General features: G+C 34.3%; 4 protein-coding genes across 4 annotated transcripts; all 4 read left to right on the forward strand.

The window, feature by feature from the left end:
• LOC104726195 (probable L-gulonolactone oxidase 4) lies at positions 1,122-3,168 on the forward strand. The gene is made up of 3 exons (XM_010444998.2): positions 1,122-2,086; positions 2,181-2,282; positions 2,374-3,168. Exons 1-3 carry the CDS (start codon positions 1,147-1,149, stop codon positions 3,087-3,089), a joined length of 1,758 nt encoding a protein of 585 aa, XP_010443300.1. The 5' UTR covers positions 1,122-1,146; the 3' UTR covers positions 3,090-3,168.
• LOC104726196 (chaperonin 60 subunit beta 3, chloroplastic) lies at positions 3,440-6,963 on the forward strand. Its single transcript, XM_010444999.2, has 15 exons — positions 3,440-3,580; positions 3,791-4,006; positions 4,092-4,217; positions 4,307-4,444; positions 4,529-4,624; positions 4,703-4,945; positions 5,042-5,276; positions 5,377-5,546; positions 5,629-5,706; positions 5,794-5,865; positions 5,948-6,052; positions 6,145-6,237; positions 6,320-6,412; positions 6,488-6,614; positions 6,710-6,963. The coding sequence occupies exons 2-15, from the start codon at positions 3,803-3,805 to the stop codon at positions 6,721-6,723; spliced, it is 1,794 nt and encodes a 597-aa protein (XP_010443301.1). The 5' UTR covers positions 3,440-3,580; positions 3,791-3,802; the 3' UTR covers positions 6,724-6,963.
• Positions 11,878-15,210, forward strand: LOC104726197 (pumilio homolog 12-like). Its single transcript, XM_010445002.2, has 7 exons — positions 11,878-12,035; positions 12,709-13,955; positions 14,030-14,192; positions 14,288-14,451; positions 14,535-14,793; positions 14,882-14,997; positions 15,092-15,210. The coding sequence occupies exons 1-6, from the start codon at positions 11,988-11,990 to the stop codon at positions 14,987-14,989; spliced, it is 1,989 nt and encodes a 662-aa protein (XP_010443304.1). The 5' UTR covers positions 11,878-11,987; the 3' UTR covers positions 14,990-14,997; positions 15,092-15,210.
• LOC104726198 lies at positions 15,744-16,473 on the forward strand. The gene has a single exon (XM_010445003.2). It carries the CDS (start codon positions 15,957-15,959, stop codon positions 16,263-16,265), a length of 309 nt encoding a protein of 102 aa, XP_010443305.1. The 5' UTR covers positions 15,744-15,956; the 3' UTR covers positions 16,266-16,473.

Below are 16,923 nucleotides of genomic sequence, written 5' to 3' on the forward strand. Positions count from 1 at the left end.
ATTTATATATCCCGCACCTAGTACGGGTGAAAAATACTACATATAGTTATATTTACCATTCTGAGGCAGTCGACCAAAAAAAAAAAAATGTAACCGTTAATGACTAGGGGTCATGTAAATCACAAACATTTTACGAACATGATGAAAAGTAAGAACCATGGAATACTTCCATCTCTTCACTTCATTAGTAGTAAAGTATAATCTTTGCGTTCCTTGTATATATTTTTGCAAATTGTTACCTTGTTGCCGTGTTGAGAAACTGTCAAAAGAGGTAGATTTTGCACCAGGTGCCAAGAAAGTATTAGATTAAAAACAAAAATCTAATTGTACAACTTCAAAATTAGAAGGGGAAGAAAAAGATAAAACAATGGTTGCTTAGCTTTTGTTGATTTGTACACAACATTGTTTAAGATCAAGTTAAACTTTCTTTTGTACTTTTGTTTCTGGAATTTTGTTTGTTATTGTTAATGATAATTTGATATGTGGTTGTTGAGGGTAGTAACTTGTGTTTAATTATCCGAGTCCGAGCAAGTACTTATATTCGACCAACCCGATATTAACAGCAACCGGTATAATAATGTATCACTGTAGACCCACAGTCCCACATACTGTCCCTCGTCCACGCAATCGTATAATAATGTGAACTGGGTGGTGAGCTGGGAAGTTTATGGTAACAATATTGTACCCAAACAAATTAAAGAACCATCTTATTCAACTTACCTAATAATGTAAGTATCGCTGCTAAGGTCTACGATTTATAATTAAGAGTATAGGAAACTAAAAAGAAAATCGTATTTTTAAAAGACTTGGATGAGATGTTGATTTATAATTAGTGAGTCAAATCTCATATATTTTTCCTAAAGAGTAATTAAAGTGAGTCAAATCTCATATCATTTCAAAAGAGTAAGTGAGAACTACACGATGTACTTTACCCCCTAGCTACATGCATCAATAATATTGCTATGTCCCCATGTCCACATAGTTCCCTGAACCTTCCATTTAATGATTTGAATTTTCCTTCCTTCTTTTTTTGTTTTTTTTTTTTGTGAAATTTCAGGTGGCTATAAATATCCATTTGATAAACCATATGTATCACATGTTGTGAGGATACATTACAAACTTATAATAAATAGATATATTAGAAAGATGCTCAAACACTTCCATTACAAAATGGCGTTTTGGCTAAGTTTGATCTTTTGCTTTTTCACATTTGCTTTCTCATCTCCACCGGATGATCCTGTCAAGTGTGAGTCCGGTAGCACAATGTGCACGGTGACGAACTCGTACGGGGCTTTTCCCGACCGTTCTATATGCAAAGCAGCAAAGGTGGAGTACCCAAGATCCGAGGATGAGCTGGTGTCTGTGGTTGCTGCCGCTACTAGAGCCGGCCAAAAAATGAGGGTCGAGACTCGGTACTCTCACAGTCTCCCGAAGCTGGTTTGCACTGACGGCAAAGACGGGGTTCTCATAAGCACCAAGTTTTTGAACAACGTGGTGCGAACCGACCGGGAAGCCAAGACCATGACCGTTGAGAGCGGCGTGACGCTGAGGCAGCTGATCGAAGAAGCGGCTAAACTAGAGCTGGCTTTGCCATACGCACCGTATTGGTGGGGACTTACAGTTGGAGGAATGATGGGGACAGGTGCTCACGGAAGTTCACTGTGGGGTAAAGGAAGTGCGGTTCATGATCACGTGACCGACATAAGATTGGTGAGTCCCGGTTTGGCTTCTGATGGGTATGTGAAGGTTCGAGTTCTTAACGAGACTACCTATCCCGAAGAATTTCGCGCAGCTAAAGTTTCTCTAGGCGTTCTTGGTGTTATCTCTCAAGTCACTTTCGAGTTGCAACCGATGTTCAAGAGATCGTTAACGTACGTTATGATAAACGATTCGGGTTTCGGAGATCAAGCGGAGACTTTTGGCGAGAAGCACGAGTTCGCGGATTTCATATGGTTACCGAGTCAAGGCAAAGTGGTGTATCGAACTGATGACCGAGTTCCGCTTAACACTTCAGGAGGTGGTTTGTTCAATTTTTTCCCATTCCGTCCACAATCCTCGGAAGCGTTAGCCATTGATAGATCCATAGGTGAATTCTTTATTTCTCAAGATAATTAATACAAATATTTATGATTTGCATAGTTATAATATTTTCTTATATACCTTTGCTTCATGTTATGAAGAGGAGAGTGACGAGGCAAACGAAGATGCAAACATGAAGTGTGAGAGAGCAAAGCTAGTAACGTCGTTTTTGTTTTCAATCTCATACGGTTTGACTAACAACGGTAATTTGTTCTCACTTGCTTATACATTGTTGATTGTGACAAAACTTTATATTACACTTACACATAATCACTTGTAAATTTCCACGTGCAGGCCTACAATTCACAGGCTATCCGGTTGTCGGATTGCAAAACCGTATGATGTCTTCCGGTTCATGTCTAGACAGTCGTCATGACAGACTGATCACTGCCTGTCCGTGGGATCCGCGGATCAAAGGCCAGTTCTTTCACCAAACAGCATTCAGTGTTCCTCTCACACGTGTCAAAAGTTTCATCGACGACGTCAAAGCACTAGTTAAGATCAACCCGAAATCTCTATGCGTTCTTGAAGGCAGCAACGGTATTCTCATCCGCTATGTCACATCCTCTACCGCTTTCCTTGGGAAAGAGGAAAAAGCTTTAGACTTTGACCTAACTTACTACAGAAGCAAAAAAGATCCCTTGGCACCGCGTCTATACGAGGATTACATCGAAGAGATCGAGCAAATGGCGATATTTAAATACAATGCGTTACCACACTGGGGTAAGAATAGGAACCTAGCGTTTGATGGAGCTATCGGAAAATACAAGAATGCAAAAGAGTTTTTGAAAGTAAAAGAAAGACTCGATTCTTTAGGATTGTTTTCGACGGAATGGACCGATCAGATTCTAGGTTTAAAAGGAAACGTGACGATCTTGAAACAAGGATGTGCGTTGGAGGGGTTGTGTATTTGTTCAGAGGATTCTCATTGTGCTCCTAACAAAGGTTATTTGTGTCGACCAGGTAAAGTCTATAGAGAGGCTAGAGTATGTACTCGTGTAAGTGCGTAACTGATGTTTTTGGTCCTTATGATTGTAATCAAAGTCTCTTGCTTCTCTTTGTTCTGCTATTTCGTATACAGAGCAAATATGAGAACAGAGCAGTCTTTGTTCATTAACGAAACGAAGTCGTATTGGATGTTATGTGTATCATCGACACGTTTCGACTATTGATTAGATGATCAAATTATTATAAGAAACACGCACGCTCACTCGCACGTGTAGAGAGAGAGGAGCAGAGTAGGTGGGTTTAGGGTTTAAAGATTCTAGACTCTTCCAAATTTCAATCGATCCAACGGCTCAGATTTAACCTAAAGCTTTTGAAGACGCGATCCTCACAAACTTCACCAGTCCGTTTTGCACTATGCAACCAAATACACTTTAGTATTAAATAAAAATCATAACTTTACAGTCGCATAAATCGAACTACTTGTTCTTCACAAGAAACCTCTCAAAGTCGCTAAAACCCTCTTCATCCGTCTCTTTGATCGCTTCTCTCGACTGTAAGTGTTCAAGTTTGATCATTTTTTTTTTCATTTCAATCAAGTATAGGTGTAAAGTTGGTTGCTTTCAGTTTCCCCTTGTTTCGATTTGTGTCGATGATTACGAAGTTTTTCTGATTTGGTTTGTGTCTTTAGGTTTTGTTTAGAGTCCCAATGAAAACAATAAAGTTATGATTTTTATGTGTGTGTTTTGTTCTTGTTTTATTGCAGAGAGTGAGAACTATGGCAACCTTTAGCGCAACGTCTTCAATGGGATCATCTTTGTTGGCTCCTCCTTCGAATAGATTGTCATCTTTTGTTTCGATCTCTTCAAGTTCTTTTGGGAAGAGTCAGAGTATTGCTCAGAGGAAAGCAAGGTTTCCCAAAATCTATGCGGCTAAGGAATTACATTTCAATAAGGACGGCACTGCGATTAGGAAGCTTCAAGTTAGTCAAATGATTGTTTCTTCTTATTCGATTTTGTGCTTTATAGGTTCACTACTGAATAACGTATTATCATCTCATTGTGTAGGCTGGTGTGAATAAACTTGCGGATTTAGTTGGTGTTACTCTAGGTCCTAAAGGCAGGAATGTTGTTTTAGAGAGCAAGTATGGTTCTCCTAGAATCGTAAATGACGGTGTAACAGTTGCTAGAGAGGTAAGCTTTTGGTGTTTCCTGTTGTATCTAATGTGTAATCTGGTGCGCAATTGCTTTGTAGATTTGTAAAGCTTTTGCTTTTTTGTTAGGTCGAGCTTGAGGATCCAGTTGAGAACATTGGTGCTAAGCTAGTGAGACAAGCTGCTTCCAAGACTAATGACTTAGCTGGTGATGGAACAACGACTTCTGTTGTTCTGGCTCAAGGTCTTATCGCTGAAGGTGTAAAGGTTTGTAATTTATGGTCTTTCTTTGTGAATTGAAACAAATCAGTGTTTTGGTTGCTGTGATGTGATGTAAATTGAAATATGCAGGTGGTGGCTGCTGGTGCAAATCCGGTTTTGATTACCAGAGGAATAGAGAAAACTACCAAGGCTCTTGTCGCCGAGTTGAAGAAAATGTCTAAGGAGGTAACTTTGACTTAACCAGATTCTGGTTCGTAGATCCTTTTAGAGAGTTCTTGATCCTAGCTCTGTTTTGAATTGCAGGTCGAAGACAGTGAACTTGCAGATGTTGCAGCGGTTAGTGCAGGAAACAATTACGAAGTAGGCAATATGATTGCGGAAGCAATGGAAAAAGTTGGTCGTAAAGGTGTTGTCACACTCGAGGAAGGAAAAAGCGCTGAGAACAGTCTTTATGTAGTTGAAGGAATGCAATTTGATCGTGGCTATATTTCTCCTTACTTTGTCACTGACAGTGAGAAAATGTCTGCAGAATACGAGAACTGCAAGGTCTTAATCATTGCTTATTAGTAAAAATCCTATCTGCTGATCAAAAACCGCAGGAGCTTTAAAGTATTTGTCTCTTCTTTTTTTTTTTTTTTACAGTTGTTTATTGTTGACAAGAAGATAACACATGTTAGAGATATCATGACCATTCTGGAAGATGCGATTAAAGGTGGATACCCGCTTTTGATCATTGCTGAAGATATTGAGCAAGAGCCATTAGCGACTCTTGTTGTTAACAAGCTTCGTGGTACTATTAAAGTTGCTGCTTTGAAAGCTCCTGGATTTGGAGAGAGGAAAAGCCAGTACCTCGATGACATTGCTGCTCTTACAGGAGGTGAGACCAAAATACTAAATGTTTGTTTTATCTCTGTTTCTACATGAAAAAAGCCATGTGTTAGTGTCTAATGTTGTGGTGTTTGTTTTTATTTTTGTAGCTACTGTGATTAGGGAAGAAGTTGGACTTCAGTTGGAGAAAGTTGGACCAGAAGTTTTGGGTAATGCTGGTAAAGTGGTTCTCACAAAAGACACTACAACGATCGTTGGTGATGGAAGTACTGAAGAAGTTGTGAAGAAGAGAGTTCAACAGATCAAGAATCTTATCGAGGTAACCGTAACATCTCTCAATCAATGAAATTTCCCAATAATTGGTTTTATTTTGCAGCTATTAAGTCTTTGGGTTTGTGTAGGCTGCTGAACAAGACTATGAGAAGGAAAAGCTCAATGAGAGAATCGCTAAATTATCCGGCGGTGTTGCTGTAATTCAGGTGAGATAATAAGAAACAAATCACATGATGCAAAATATTGTCATTAGTCTAAACTTTTAATAATCTGAACTTTTTTTTAATCTTTAGGTTGGAGCACAAACTGAGACAGAGCTTAAGGAGAAGAAATTGAGAGTTGAAGATGCTCTTAATGCTACAAAGGTAACATCATCTCTAAGCAAAGAGTCTTGAAATGTTTCATTATATGGTAGATAGATACTAATCTGTTGAACCTTTTAATTAGGCGGCTGTGGAAGAAGGTATCGTTGTTGGAGGAGGATGCACTCTACTAAGACTTGCATCGAAAGTAGATGCCATTAAAGAGACTCTAGCAAACGATGAAGAAAAGGTTAGTCCAATAGAGTTGCACAATAGAAATAAGAACATGAATATAGTTTGTGGGTTATATAACGCCATTCAACAAATCATCTTAACCTCCAGGTTGGAGCTGACATTGTGAAGAAAGCACTAAGTTACCCACTGAAGTTAATCGCCAAGAACGCTGGTGTCAATGGTAGTGTCGTCAGTGAGAAGGTAAATCAATCTCCTTATAAAGATTGCAAGTTTGAGTCTTTTGATATGGAAACTAAGTGAATGGCTTTTTTCCTTTTGTCAGGTTCTCTCTAATGAAAACCCTAAACACGGTTACAACGCTGCAACTGGCAAATACGAAGATCTAATGGCTGCAGGAATCATTGATCCAACAAAAGTGAGCAAAGTTCCTTACCTTTTTATCACATAATCTGCTGTTTTAGACACTAACTGAGATTTTCTTATTTTTAAGGTTGTGAGATGTTGCTTAGAGCATGCTTCATCTGTGGCGAAGACATTCTTGATGTCTGATTGTGTTGTTGTGGACATCAAAGAGCCTGAATCAGCAGCTCCTGCTGGAAACCCTATGGGCAATTCAGGTTTGTCTTTTAGTTCTTCTTCTTGAATCCCTCTGAATCGTCGCGAATTCTGCAACTTTTTTTTTCTAAAAAAAACAACCCTCTCTTGATTTCAGGTTACGGCTTCTAAGTTAGCAATGAGAACAGAGTAGTGTCTGAGGAAGCAAAAGCCACGACTTATTAGTTCTTTATTTCATAATCTGAAACATCTTTTATCCAATGTAAATTATATGTTTTTCGAGTGACCTGAAGAACATATAATTTGGCTTTGTGTTCCCTGTTTTAAGATCAAGTCTTTCAATATGATAACTTCACTGAGTTATATATGGTTTGCACTTTGCAATGGTCAATATATTTGATTTGGTTGGCATCATTTTCTTTTATCTCTTCATTTCAAATCAAAACGAATGAACTGTGGGACTGTTTAAGTGGCCTCCATAGCCAATGTATCTTGATTATTGTTTATTGAGATATTTGGCAAAATGATACATTTTTCAAACACATACATTCACTATTTATAATTGGGAAAAAACACATTTACCACTGTTCTATTTCCACACCTATTTTTGCCATTAAAGATTCTACTTAATTACACTTTATGCTATTGTTTCCCATTTTTTTTTTTTAAATAATTGTTAATATAATTTTTTTTAGAAAATTTTTTAAATACAAAAAATCTATGTTTTTTTCTTAACAATTTGGTATGAATTTTAATTAATAATTTTTAAATAAATTATATAAATATTTTGTATCCGTACATATTTTTAAGTGTACAGATGTCTATACACCTTATTAAGTGTACAGATATCTGTACACATTAATTATGTGTACAGATGTAATTTTTACAAAACCATTGGGGGACAGACATCTGAAAACCTAAGAATTAAACAAATTACAAATTTTAGATTCGTACACCTAATTATGTGTACAGATGGTTGTACACACAATAATGTGTATATTGTGTGTACAGATGTCTGTACACACTATTATGTGTACAGATGAAAGTTGTTTAATTCTTAGGGTTTTAAATATCTGTACATATGCTTGTACTGCAATGTTTTTATACAAATTACATTTGTAAAGTTAATAATTTGTACAGACATTTGTACACATAATAATGTGTATAGAAATCTGTAAACATACTAAGGTGTACGGATACAAAAGATTTATATAATATATTTAAAAATTATTAAATAAAATTCATTTCATATTATAAAGAAAAAAAAATGTATTTTTGTATCTAGGAAGTTTTCTAAAAATAGATTATATTAACAATTATTTGAATAATTATGATTACAGGAAAAAAAGCTTTATTTATTACCCACACGCATACCCATTTTTGTAATTTTCTCACCAAACTTATGCCCACCACTTCTCCCTATCTCACAAACTCTCTATTACACAACACCCTATTTTCCAATTTTAAATAGTGAATGTATTAGTTTCCCAATTAAATTTCCAAAATGTACTAATTTGCTAACAAACCCTTTCTTAATCCATAACAAACACGGTTTAGTAATGTGAGATATTCAACTTATACCTTATAATTTTTAAAACTGTAATTTGGCCATGATAAAATTGTAACCTATTTGGTTAGTTCAACAATGGAAGTGTTGAATTACTAATTCAACTCTTGAATCTATACAACGAGAATGTTAAAAAATGGAAAAAATCTATGTGGATTAAAATAGGTTGAAAATTCAACATGTTGAATAAACCGAAGGTAAGCTTGGACCACTAGGACATATAATACATTATTATTGGTTGTTAAAGTTTTTTATATTTTTAGTTTCATCGTAACTATTTGACATCGTTTATTTCATACTAAATAATCAAAATTTTATTTTATTTTGTTTTATATCAAAAAATTTTATTTTTCATACTTTATAAATAGAGACTTGTTTGAACATATAAAAATAAATAATAAAATGAATGAAATAATGAGTTGAATTTTATTAAATAAAATCATTATAGATGATAAAAATTGAATAGACGTTGAATTATTAGGTGGATGAAGACGAAAATGAGGTGGAATGTTGAAAAGTAAAAAAAAATATATTGATAAAAATATCCAATGTATATAGTCTTAAATAGTCTTAAACGAGTTCCTCAGAAACTAAAATGACTGTAACCTACAACATTTGTAACGCTGACTGGTTTTCCTAACTCTTTTTTTTTTTTCCTTTTTATTTCGTTTTATACTTAAGTTTAACAAATATACTCTAAACTATTAATGAGAGTTTTTAGAAATAAACTTTAGCAACTTCTAAAACTCATATTATTTACTTTGGTTTGTTCATCAACTTTTTTATTTTAATAAAGCCACATTTGTGGAGTTTTTAAGTTAATAGCAAAGTGAACAAATGAAAAAATAGTAAGTGATCTTCCTAGTAATTTCCTATTAACTTTTTTGGTTTATCCTTTAATCTATACAAAGTATCTAATCGACGATTGAAAATTTTCTAAGATCATTTTCAAAGTCAATCATACTTTTAAAGCTGTGAGTGGGGTTCCACAATAACTCTTGACTCTCTCTTTCATAACCTTTTGTTTTTTTTGGGTTTGTTCATATATTTAAAGTTGATAATGAATTAGCGGAAGTGAGAACTACTTTAGTAAATCTTCCTTGAAATTTATTTTGGTTTATTTGATTACAACAAAATTCTACAATTTAAAGAACGTTCTGTAAAGGTTAAGCACACTTTGAAAACTGCAAGTAAATTTATATACTATTTTTTGCAAACATCTCTTAGCCACTTATTTTTCTTCTAATTAAATGACTTTACGTCTTTAGTTGTGATTTATAAGATTTATCTATTGTAGATCCTGCAGGAGCAAATCCATTTCGAGTTCTCTTGGTTAGTTATAGATCATACTGTTACTATATACAGCTTCTAAATTAGCAATGAGAATATAATCTGAAGAGGCAAAAGCCACCACTAAAAGTCTTCAATGTCCGATCTAAAAACACCTATATTTCTTAATGTACAATTATATATATTTTTTAATTCTGGTGACTTGATGAGAGTTAGAATCTGATTTGGCTCCACAAACATATAGTTTGGTCGTGTTTCCAGATCAAAACAGGAAGTGATCTTTTGAACTGAAGAATTGCATTATTCATTTTTTTAGCTTGTAGATCACGTGACAATGGAGAAGATGTTAGATTGCAATAAATCGATATAGACTGTGTCACTGTGAGCTATGTACATTAGGGTTCCAGTTGTGCTTGTCCCCCATTCGCTATCTTTTTTTTTTTTTTCGTTTTCAAGAGGATAAATAAAATTATTTTGTTCTTGTTAAAAAAGTCTTTTGACGGCTGAATGATTTGATTGATTTTACTATTTTATTTTAGTTTGAAAAGTATAATAGTATCTAATTTCTCAACTTTAAAGGAATCTTTGTTCGATTGTTGTACTCATACTATTGAGATATTGTTTCCGATTTATTTGAAAAAAACAAATTAGCAGGGTAAATTCAAGTTATTTTCCCAAGAAATTAACAAAATAAAAGACTTTCTCAAGAGTTTTACTGTACTATTTTAGAGACGTTTACGATTTTATTTTATTTCTCCCAACTTACAAGTTCGTAGTAAACTATATTCTTTATTGTTACCCAAAAGAGTGAAACACTACAAGTAAAGATGCTCCAAGTTGATCATGAATTTAAGGTAAAAGACAACAATTTAGTAGTCTTCCTAGAAACTTCTTTTCAACGTTTGATTTATTAGTGCGTAGCAATTTGTATATGAGTCATTTTTATAGAAATCAAGACGTTCGAAAATCAAAAGTAAAACCAAACAAATTAGTTTAAATGGTGGCAATACAAAAGCGGAGCCGGAGATAATATTTGTTTAATGGAGATCGAAACTAGTATTAACAATTACCAAAATTCCTTCATTTCAACTAAGTCTATAAGATGTTTTAATTTATTGTCTGAATAACATTATAGTTCTCAAATAAATAACTAATTATACTAAAATTAGTTACAAATGACATGTTATATATAAATATATTAATTGTCATATATTATAAATGATATGTTCTTTTCTAATTATTTATTTTTGTAAGGAAAAATATACATAACTCATCACTAATCACTAAGTAATATTTTTACTTTTCTATTACAAATATAATTAATTATGTTATTGGAAAAAATATATCAAGTCCCTCCATAATAGTTAATTTTCTACATACTTCCTTGAAATGTAGATTGCTGACAAAAAAAATTATAGTTTAAGTATATAAAAAAGTGATTTTGTCGAGTATTTTTAATTAATGTTTAGTTGAAAAAAAAGTGATTGAGTGATGTGATAACACTGTTTTTAGCCAGTTATTATCACATCACTCAGTAAATCAAATCTTTTCACGTCAATTAGATTTCACAATAAATACATAGAAAAAGTTTTTTTTTGTAAAATATATTTATAGTATGGTCATGTACGTATCTCCTTTGCATCTTGCAAATCGTTTAATTTCAGTGTTAACTCTTAAAAAAATTAAAGGTGTTTAATCTTCAACCGACGTGTATATACAATACACATCATACTTCGTTTACACCTCCATAATCGTTACGTTAAAAAGTATTGGTGTGTGAATGTGATTATGATACTAGCTAAGCAAACCACAAAGACTCAACTCATTCATGACATCACTTTTTTCTAGCTTTTAATCCACAAAACCCAATTAAATTAATAGAAACACATACGTTACTTACTTATAACACTTGTATACATACGTAAATCTATTACGCGTAATATAAATATATAGAGAGAGAAGAAGAAGAAGAAGAAGAAGAAAAAAACAAACAGAACCATTAATCAAACGAAAGAAGAAGAAAAAAAAGAAAAGGGTCAGAAACGTACCAAAAGAAGGTAGAGAGAGACTCATAAGTTTGTAACCAAAATTCATAAAAGACCTTTCCATTTTCATGCATACCTATTTCTTTTTTCTTTCATCCAATCTTATTTATTACAATTCTCCACTTCTCATAACAAAAAAAAAATTCAAAGATCCTTTTTTTTTTTTAATATGTTTTTACTTTACACAAACCAACTTAATTTTGTTACTAAAAAAAAAAGAACTTTAGACTTCAATATTTTTGTTGTTGTTCACTATATAGTTCTCCTTCTTCTTCACGCCGCCTACCAAATATATAAACACACTCTCTCTACATATCTCTCTCTAATCTCTCGCACTCTCTTTGCATTTTCCTTGGAAATTTTTTTCATTTTTTTTCTCTCAATAATCTTTTTGGGTAAAAAAAAAAAGTGTTTTTCTTTTTATTTTTTTTTTCTTGTTTTTAAATCTCTCTTCTTCTTCTTCTTCTCTTTGCGTGTGTGAGATATTTTTCTCCTATTTCATCGTCACCTTTTTTTCAGATTAGTGATTTTATATGTTTAATGCCTCTTCTTCTTCTTCTTCTTCTTCTTCAACCTCACTGGTATTGTTATCTCTCTCTCTCTCTCTCTCTCTCTTTATACCTCTCATTGTCTCGTCGTCACTGATCTCTCTAGTACTGGGTTTCGTCTAAATAAAAGCTTTAAGTTTTTGATCGGAGATATATAATTAAAGATCGGATTTTTCATACATTATCATCTGGGTCTTTTCTCAAAACTCATGTCTTTTTCTTGTCTATTTCTTCTCTCTACGATCTCGATCATAGAGATTTAATACTCGATTCTGGCTCTCTTTTTTTTCTTTTTTAATCGTCCGTACAGTTTTGATCTAATGATTTGTTTGATCGCTCTGTGTTTTGATTCATATATGTTATACGGTTTTGAGTGATTCAGCTTTGTGACACTAAAAAATCATATCTGTTCTTATGTTTTGTCAAAAGTACTGATTTTTTTTTTTTTGGTTTTTCTTGATTTGAAGTAAGAGACAAAATGTACTTAGAAAAAAAAAAAAAAAAGATTAGTGTTTTGTTGCTGCTGATTAGCTAGCTAGTGGTGGATTCTCTTATCCCGATGATGATGTCTTGTTTTTTATGTAACGATTTTTTAATTATATTTTAAGAAAAGGTCTTCGTGAATAAAGAACAACAAGCTTGATGACACACTAATAAGATCTTTTTGTCTGTTATAAGTTTCTCTTGTTTTTTCTTTTTGTTGCAGTTGTCAAGAGTAAATCATTTGATCATCAAAGTTTGCATTTTTTCCTACTGGGTGAGTGTGTGTGTATATTTTAGTCAAGAGATGGATCGAAGCAGACATGAGCCAGAGTATGACGAATTTGAGAAGCTTCTTGGTGAGATCCCAAAAGTTACTTCAGGGAATGACTATAGTAACCATTTCCCTATATGTTTGAGCTCAAGCAGATCATCACAACAACCCATCAAGAAGTTGGATCAGTATGTTCCTGAAGACCGCTCATTCACCACTTCTTTTGCCGAGTCGAACTTAAACTTTGGGTTCCCGACTCAAACTCTAGAGTCTCCCCATCCTATGTTCATTAACAATCCTTCTTACCACTCTCCAAGTAGCTCACCTTGTGTATATGACAAGTTTGATTCAAGAAAACTCGACCACCAGCTGATGTTTAGGAAGCTGCAACAAGTTGGATACTTTCCTAATCTCTCCTCCGGGTACTCACCTGCTCAGCCTCAGCATTACCTGCCACCCTCGCAGCCTCTGTCTCACTATCCGCAGTTCGATCAGCCTCACATGAATTGGAGGAACATCGAAGAAGAACATATTCAGACGCTTAAACTCCAAGAAGAACAGTATTTTTCCATGAACCCTCATTTCCTCCATCTTTACAATAACAATCAGAGCATTCATACTTCTCCAAGACAGGACCATTTCGATTATCGCCAAGCTGAACAGTCTAACAGGAACTTATTTTGGGATGGAGAAGATGGTCATGAAAGAGTAAGGAGGAGTATGGATGATGGGGTAAGGAAAATGTACTATCCAGAGAAAATTTTAATGAAACCACAGGTCGGTTTGAACACAGCTAAAGTCATCAAGTATGGTGCTGGAGACTATGATTCACAAGATGGAAGAGTTTGCTTGCAGAATCAACTCAATGAAGATCTCACAATGAGCCTCAACAATCTGACACTGCAGCCTCAGAAGTATAACTCTCTTGCAGAGGCAAGAGGGAGGATATATTACTTGGCAAAGGATCAGCTTGGTTGTCGCTTCTTGCAGAAAATATTTGCTGAGAAAGATGGGAATGATATAGAGATCATCTTTAATGAGATCATTGACTATATCAGTGAGCTTATGATTGACCCCTTTGGAAATTATCTGGTCCAAAAGCTGCTCGAAGTATGTAACGAAGATCAAAGAATAAAGATTGTTCATTCCATTACTAGAAAGCCAGGACTGCTTATCAGAATCTCTTGTGATATGCACGGGTAAAACTTTTCTGTTCGATATGAATGTCTCTGTTAATGCTCTTTACCTGACCTATATTACCATTTTTAAACAGGACTAGAGCTGTCCAAAAGATCGTTGAAACGGCTAAGCGACAAGAGGAGATTTCGTTAATCATTTCTGCTTTGAAGTATGACATTGTGACATTGATAAAGAATGTAAACGGTAATCACGTTGTTCAACGATGCTTGCAGTATCTATTACCTCAATGTAGAAAGGTAACAACTTTTCTTTACAGTTTACATAAGAGATCACTGTATTCAAAATGTGTATTTGTTATAAGTCTTTAATCCAGTTTCTATATCCTCTTCAGTTTCTTTTCGAAGCTGCAATTACTCATTGTGTTGACCTTGCCACTGATAAACATGGATGCTGTGTTCTTCAAAAATGTCTTGCCCAATCTGAAGGAGAACAACAGAAACACTTAGTCTCTGAAATCACGTCCAATGCTCTATACCTCTCCCAAGACCCATTCGGGTATACTTTTCAATCTCTCTCTTTTGAGCATTTTTAAATCTAGTTCTTGTAATAATGGAGAAAGGATGCAAACTTTTTCGTAGGAACTACGTTCTTCAATATGTCTTTGAGCTTCAACTTCAATGGGCAACCTTCGAAATCCTCGAGCAATTAGAAGGAAACTACACGGCGTTATCGATGCAGAAATGTAGCAGCAATGTAGTTGAAAGGTGTCTGAAACTAGCTGATGACAAACACCGAGCTCGCATCATCAGAGAACTAGTAAACTATGGTCATCTTGATCAAGTGATGCTTGACCCTTATGGAAATTACGTCATTCAAGCAGCTCTTAAACTATCCAAGGTAAACAAAAACCAATACACAAACAGTTCAATGATTCAGATATATTGTTTTTCAAAATTCAGTCCCTAAAAAACACATATTGTTGCAGGGGAATGTGCATAGTCTTTTGGTTGATGCCATTAAGCTTCACATCCCATCTCTTCGTACCAATCCATACGGTAAAAAAGTCCTCTCTGCACTTAGCTCCAAGAAGTAAATCAGCAGGTAAAAAAAGAACTCAAAACTTTTTCTAAATCTTTTATTCATTCTTTTCTCTTTTCTCTTATGGTTTAATTTGTTTCCTTCTTGAAAATTGCAGGTCTGTAGCAAATGTTGCTGTTTGTTGTTGGTAAAGTTACCTTGTAAATGTAATATAATAAGAGAATAATTCGCAGGTTGTTTTTGTTTGAAGGATTCAAAAAGAGACAACAAAATCCATAGAATGACTTTAAATCTTAATATATATATATATATATATATATATATCTACGCTCCGTTTCCACTCTTTCCTTTGTACAATTTGATAAACCATATCAAAATGTTTCTTATACATAAAAAGATTCATATCTTGTTCGTGGTATGGTTTTCTTGTACGAGAAGTAAATGGATATTAAAAAAAAGAGCTATTGAATAAAGAAATGTATGGTCAAGATTCAAAAGTTAAGTGTTGGCTTCTCATACGTGTTGGACCGTTATAATTCAGTAAGTACTTTTCAATTACATGAATAAAATAAAGTGTAACGATGATCGTGTCTAACAACAACAAGATGAATTGATTGTGTCTAGAATATAATTAAGTGTTTATAAACTATTGAAACCCCCACATCTTGTGGGCGATGATGATGACTACGACAAGTGTCTAATCACAGAGGATGAAGAAAGAGTCAAAGGCTTCACTTCTGTCCTGGTTCGGTTCGGTCCTAAATAGTTCGGTTTTTATGGTTTTGTACTTTTGTTTCTAATGAAAATCGAATCGGTTTAAAAATCTGATCTTTTAGGACCGAATCATCATCTCAAATGGGAAAACAAAAACAAAAAAAATCCCACCTTTTTTGTTTTGTTTACAATTTATACAAAACACACACACACAGAGACAAATCAAAGAGGAGACGATTGTGAAAAAGTAAATAAAAATCCAAACTTTGTTGAGATAAGAAGATTGTGCATAGCAGAGCCAGAGAGACATGGTGTTCCGTGGCGACACAGTGATGTCCGTAGCTCATATATCGGCGGAGATATTTCAGCGGCTACGTTTGATTCGGCCGTCGGATCGAATCAGCAGCGGCGAGATGTTACAGCTCGTTTGTTGTTTCCCGCTTCAGCAATTGGGTCGGTTCGTGTTTTGGTTCTGGAACTATATCTGTGTTCCACCTCCTGAGGTTTTGTATTTTGATGGTGGTCGTGATGGCAACGATGACGATGGTTATGGATCATCTTCTCCGTCTTCGATCGCTACTCATCATCACAATTACTATCATCTTCATTTGGAGTGACGAAAGTTTCGATTTTTTTTCTGATTTTGTTTGATTGTAAAGTTTTCATTTTTTTATATTTCTTACCCTTATTGTATAGAGAAAAGTTCATGTTTTGATTATTGGGGTTTGAAGTTCTTGGGATTGTTGGATATAATCCGAGTCTGTTCTTTTAATCCATGTTTATAGAATCAGAGAGCATTTTGGTGATACATATATAGTTTTAGCCTTTCATCATCTCAAAGGGAAGTCAAAGGAGCTTGCTTTGATTTAATACTTGTTCAAATCTAGCTCTAGATTGATGGAGATTATCTAAGCACAATTCGAGTTTATTCTGTTTTTAGGAAATATGGGATAATTTCTTGATTTAGGAATGTTTATTTAGTGGAATTAGGAGGGTGAAGATTTAAGGATTTGGAGCTTATCATGATGGATTTTAGCTAGAATCTCGGCCTTTTTTCGATCTATTGTATTTGTGAAGGACATATAAGGTTACAGGGCATAATAGTTAGATGTGATATATGGTATGCATATTCTTATGTTATTAAAAACTGGTTTGGATGATTTAAGTTCGAGTATTACCTTCTTCTTGTGGGATTCTACTAGATCATTTGTTGCAATTGTGTGGATAGTTTGCTCTGTCTGTTACATATTGCTCTACCAAAAATGACGAGTCATC

This window comes from Camelina sativa, chromosome 11 (genome assembly GCF_000633955.1).
Source record: "Camelina sativa cultivar DH55 chromosome 11, Cs, whole genome shotgun sequence".
NCBI classification, from domain to species: Eukaryota; Viridiplantae; Streptophyta; class Magnoliopsida; order Brassicales; family Brassicaceae; genus Camelina; species Camelina sativa.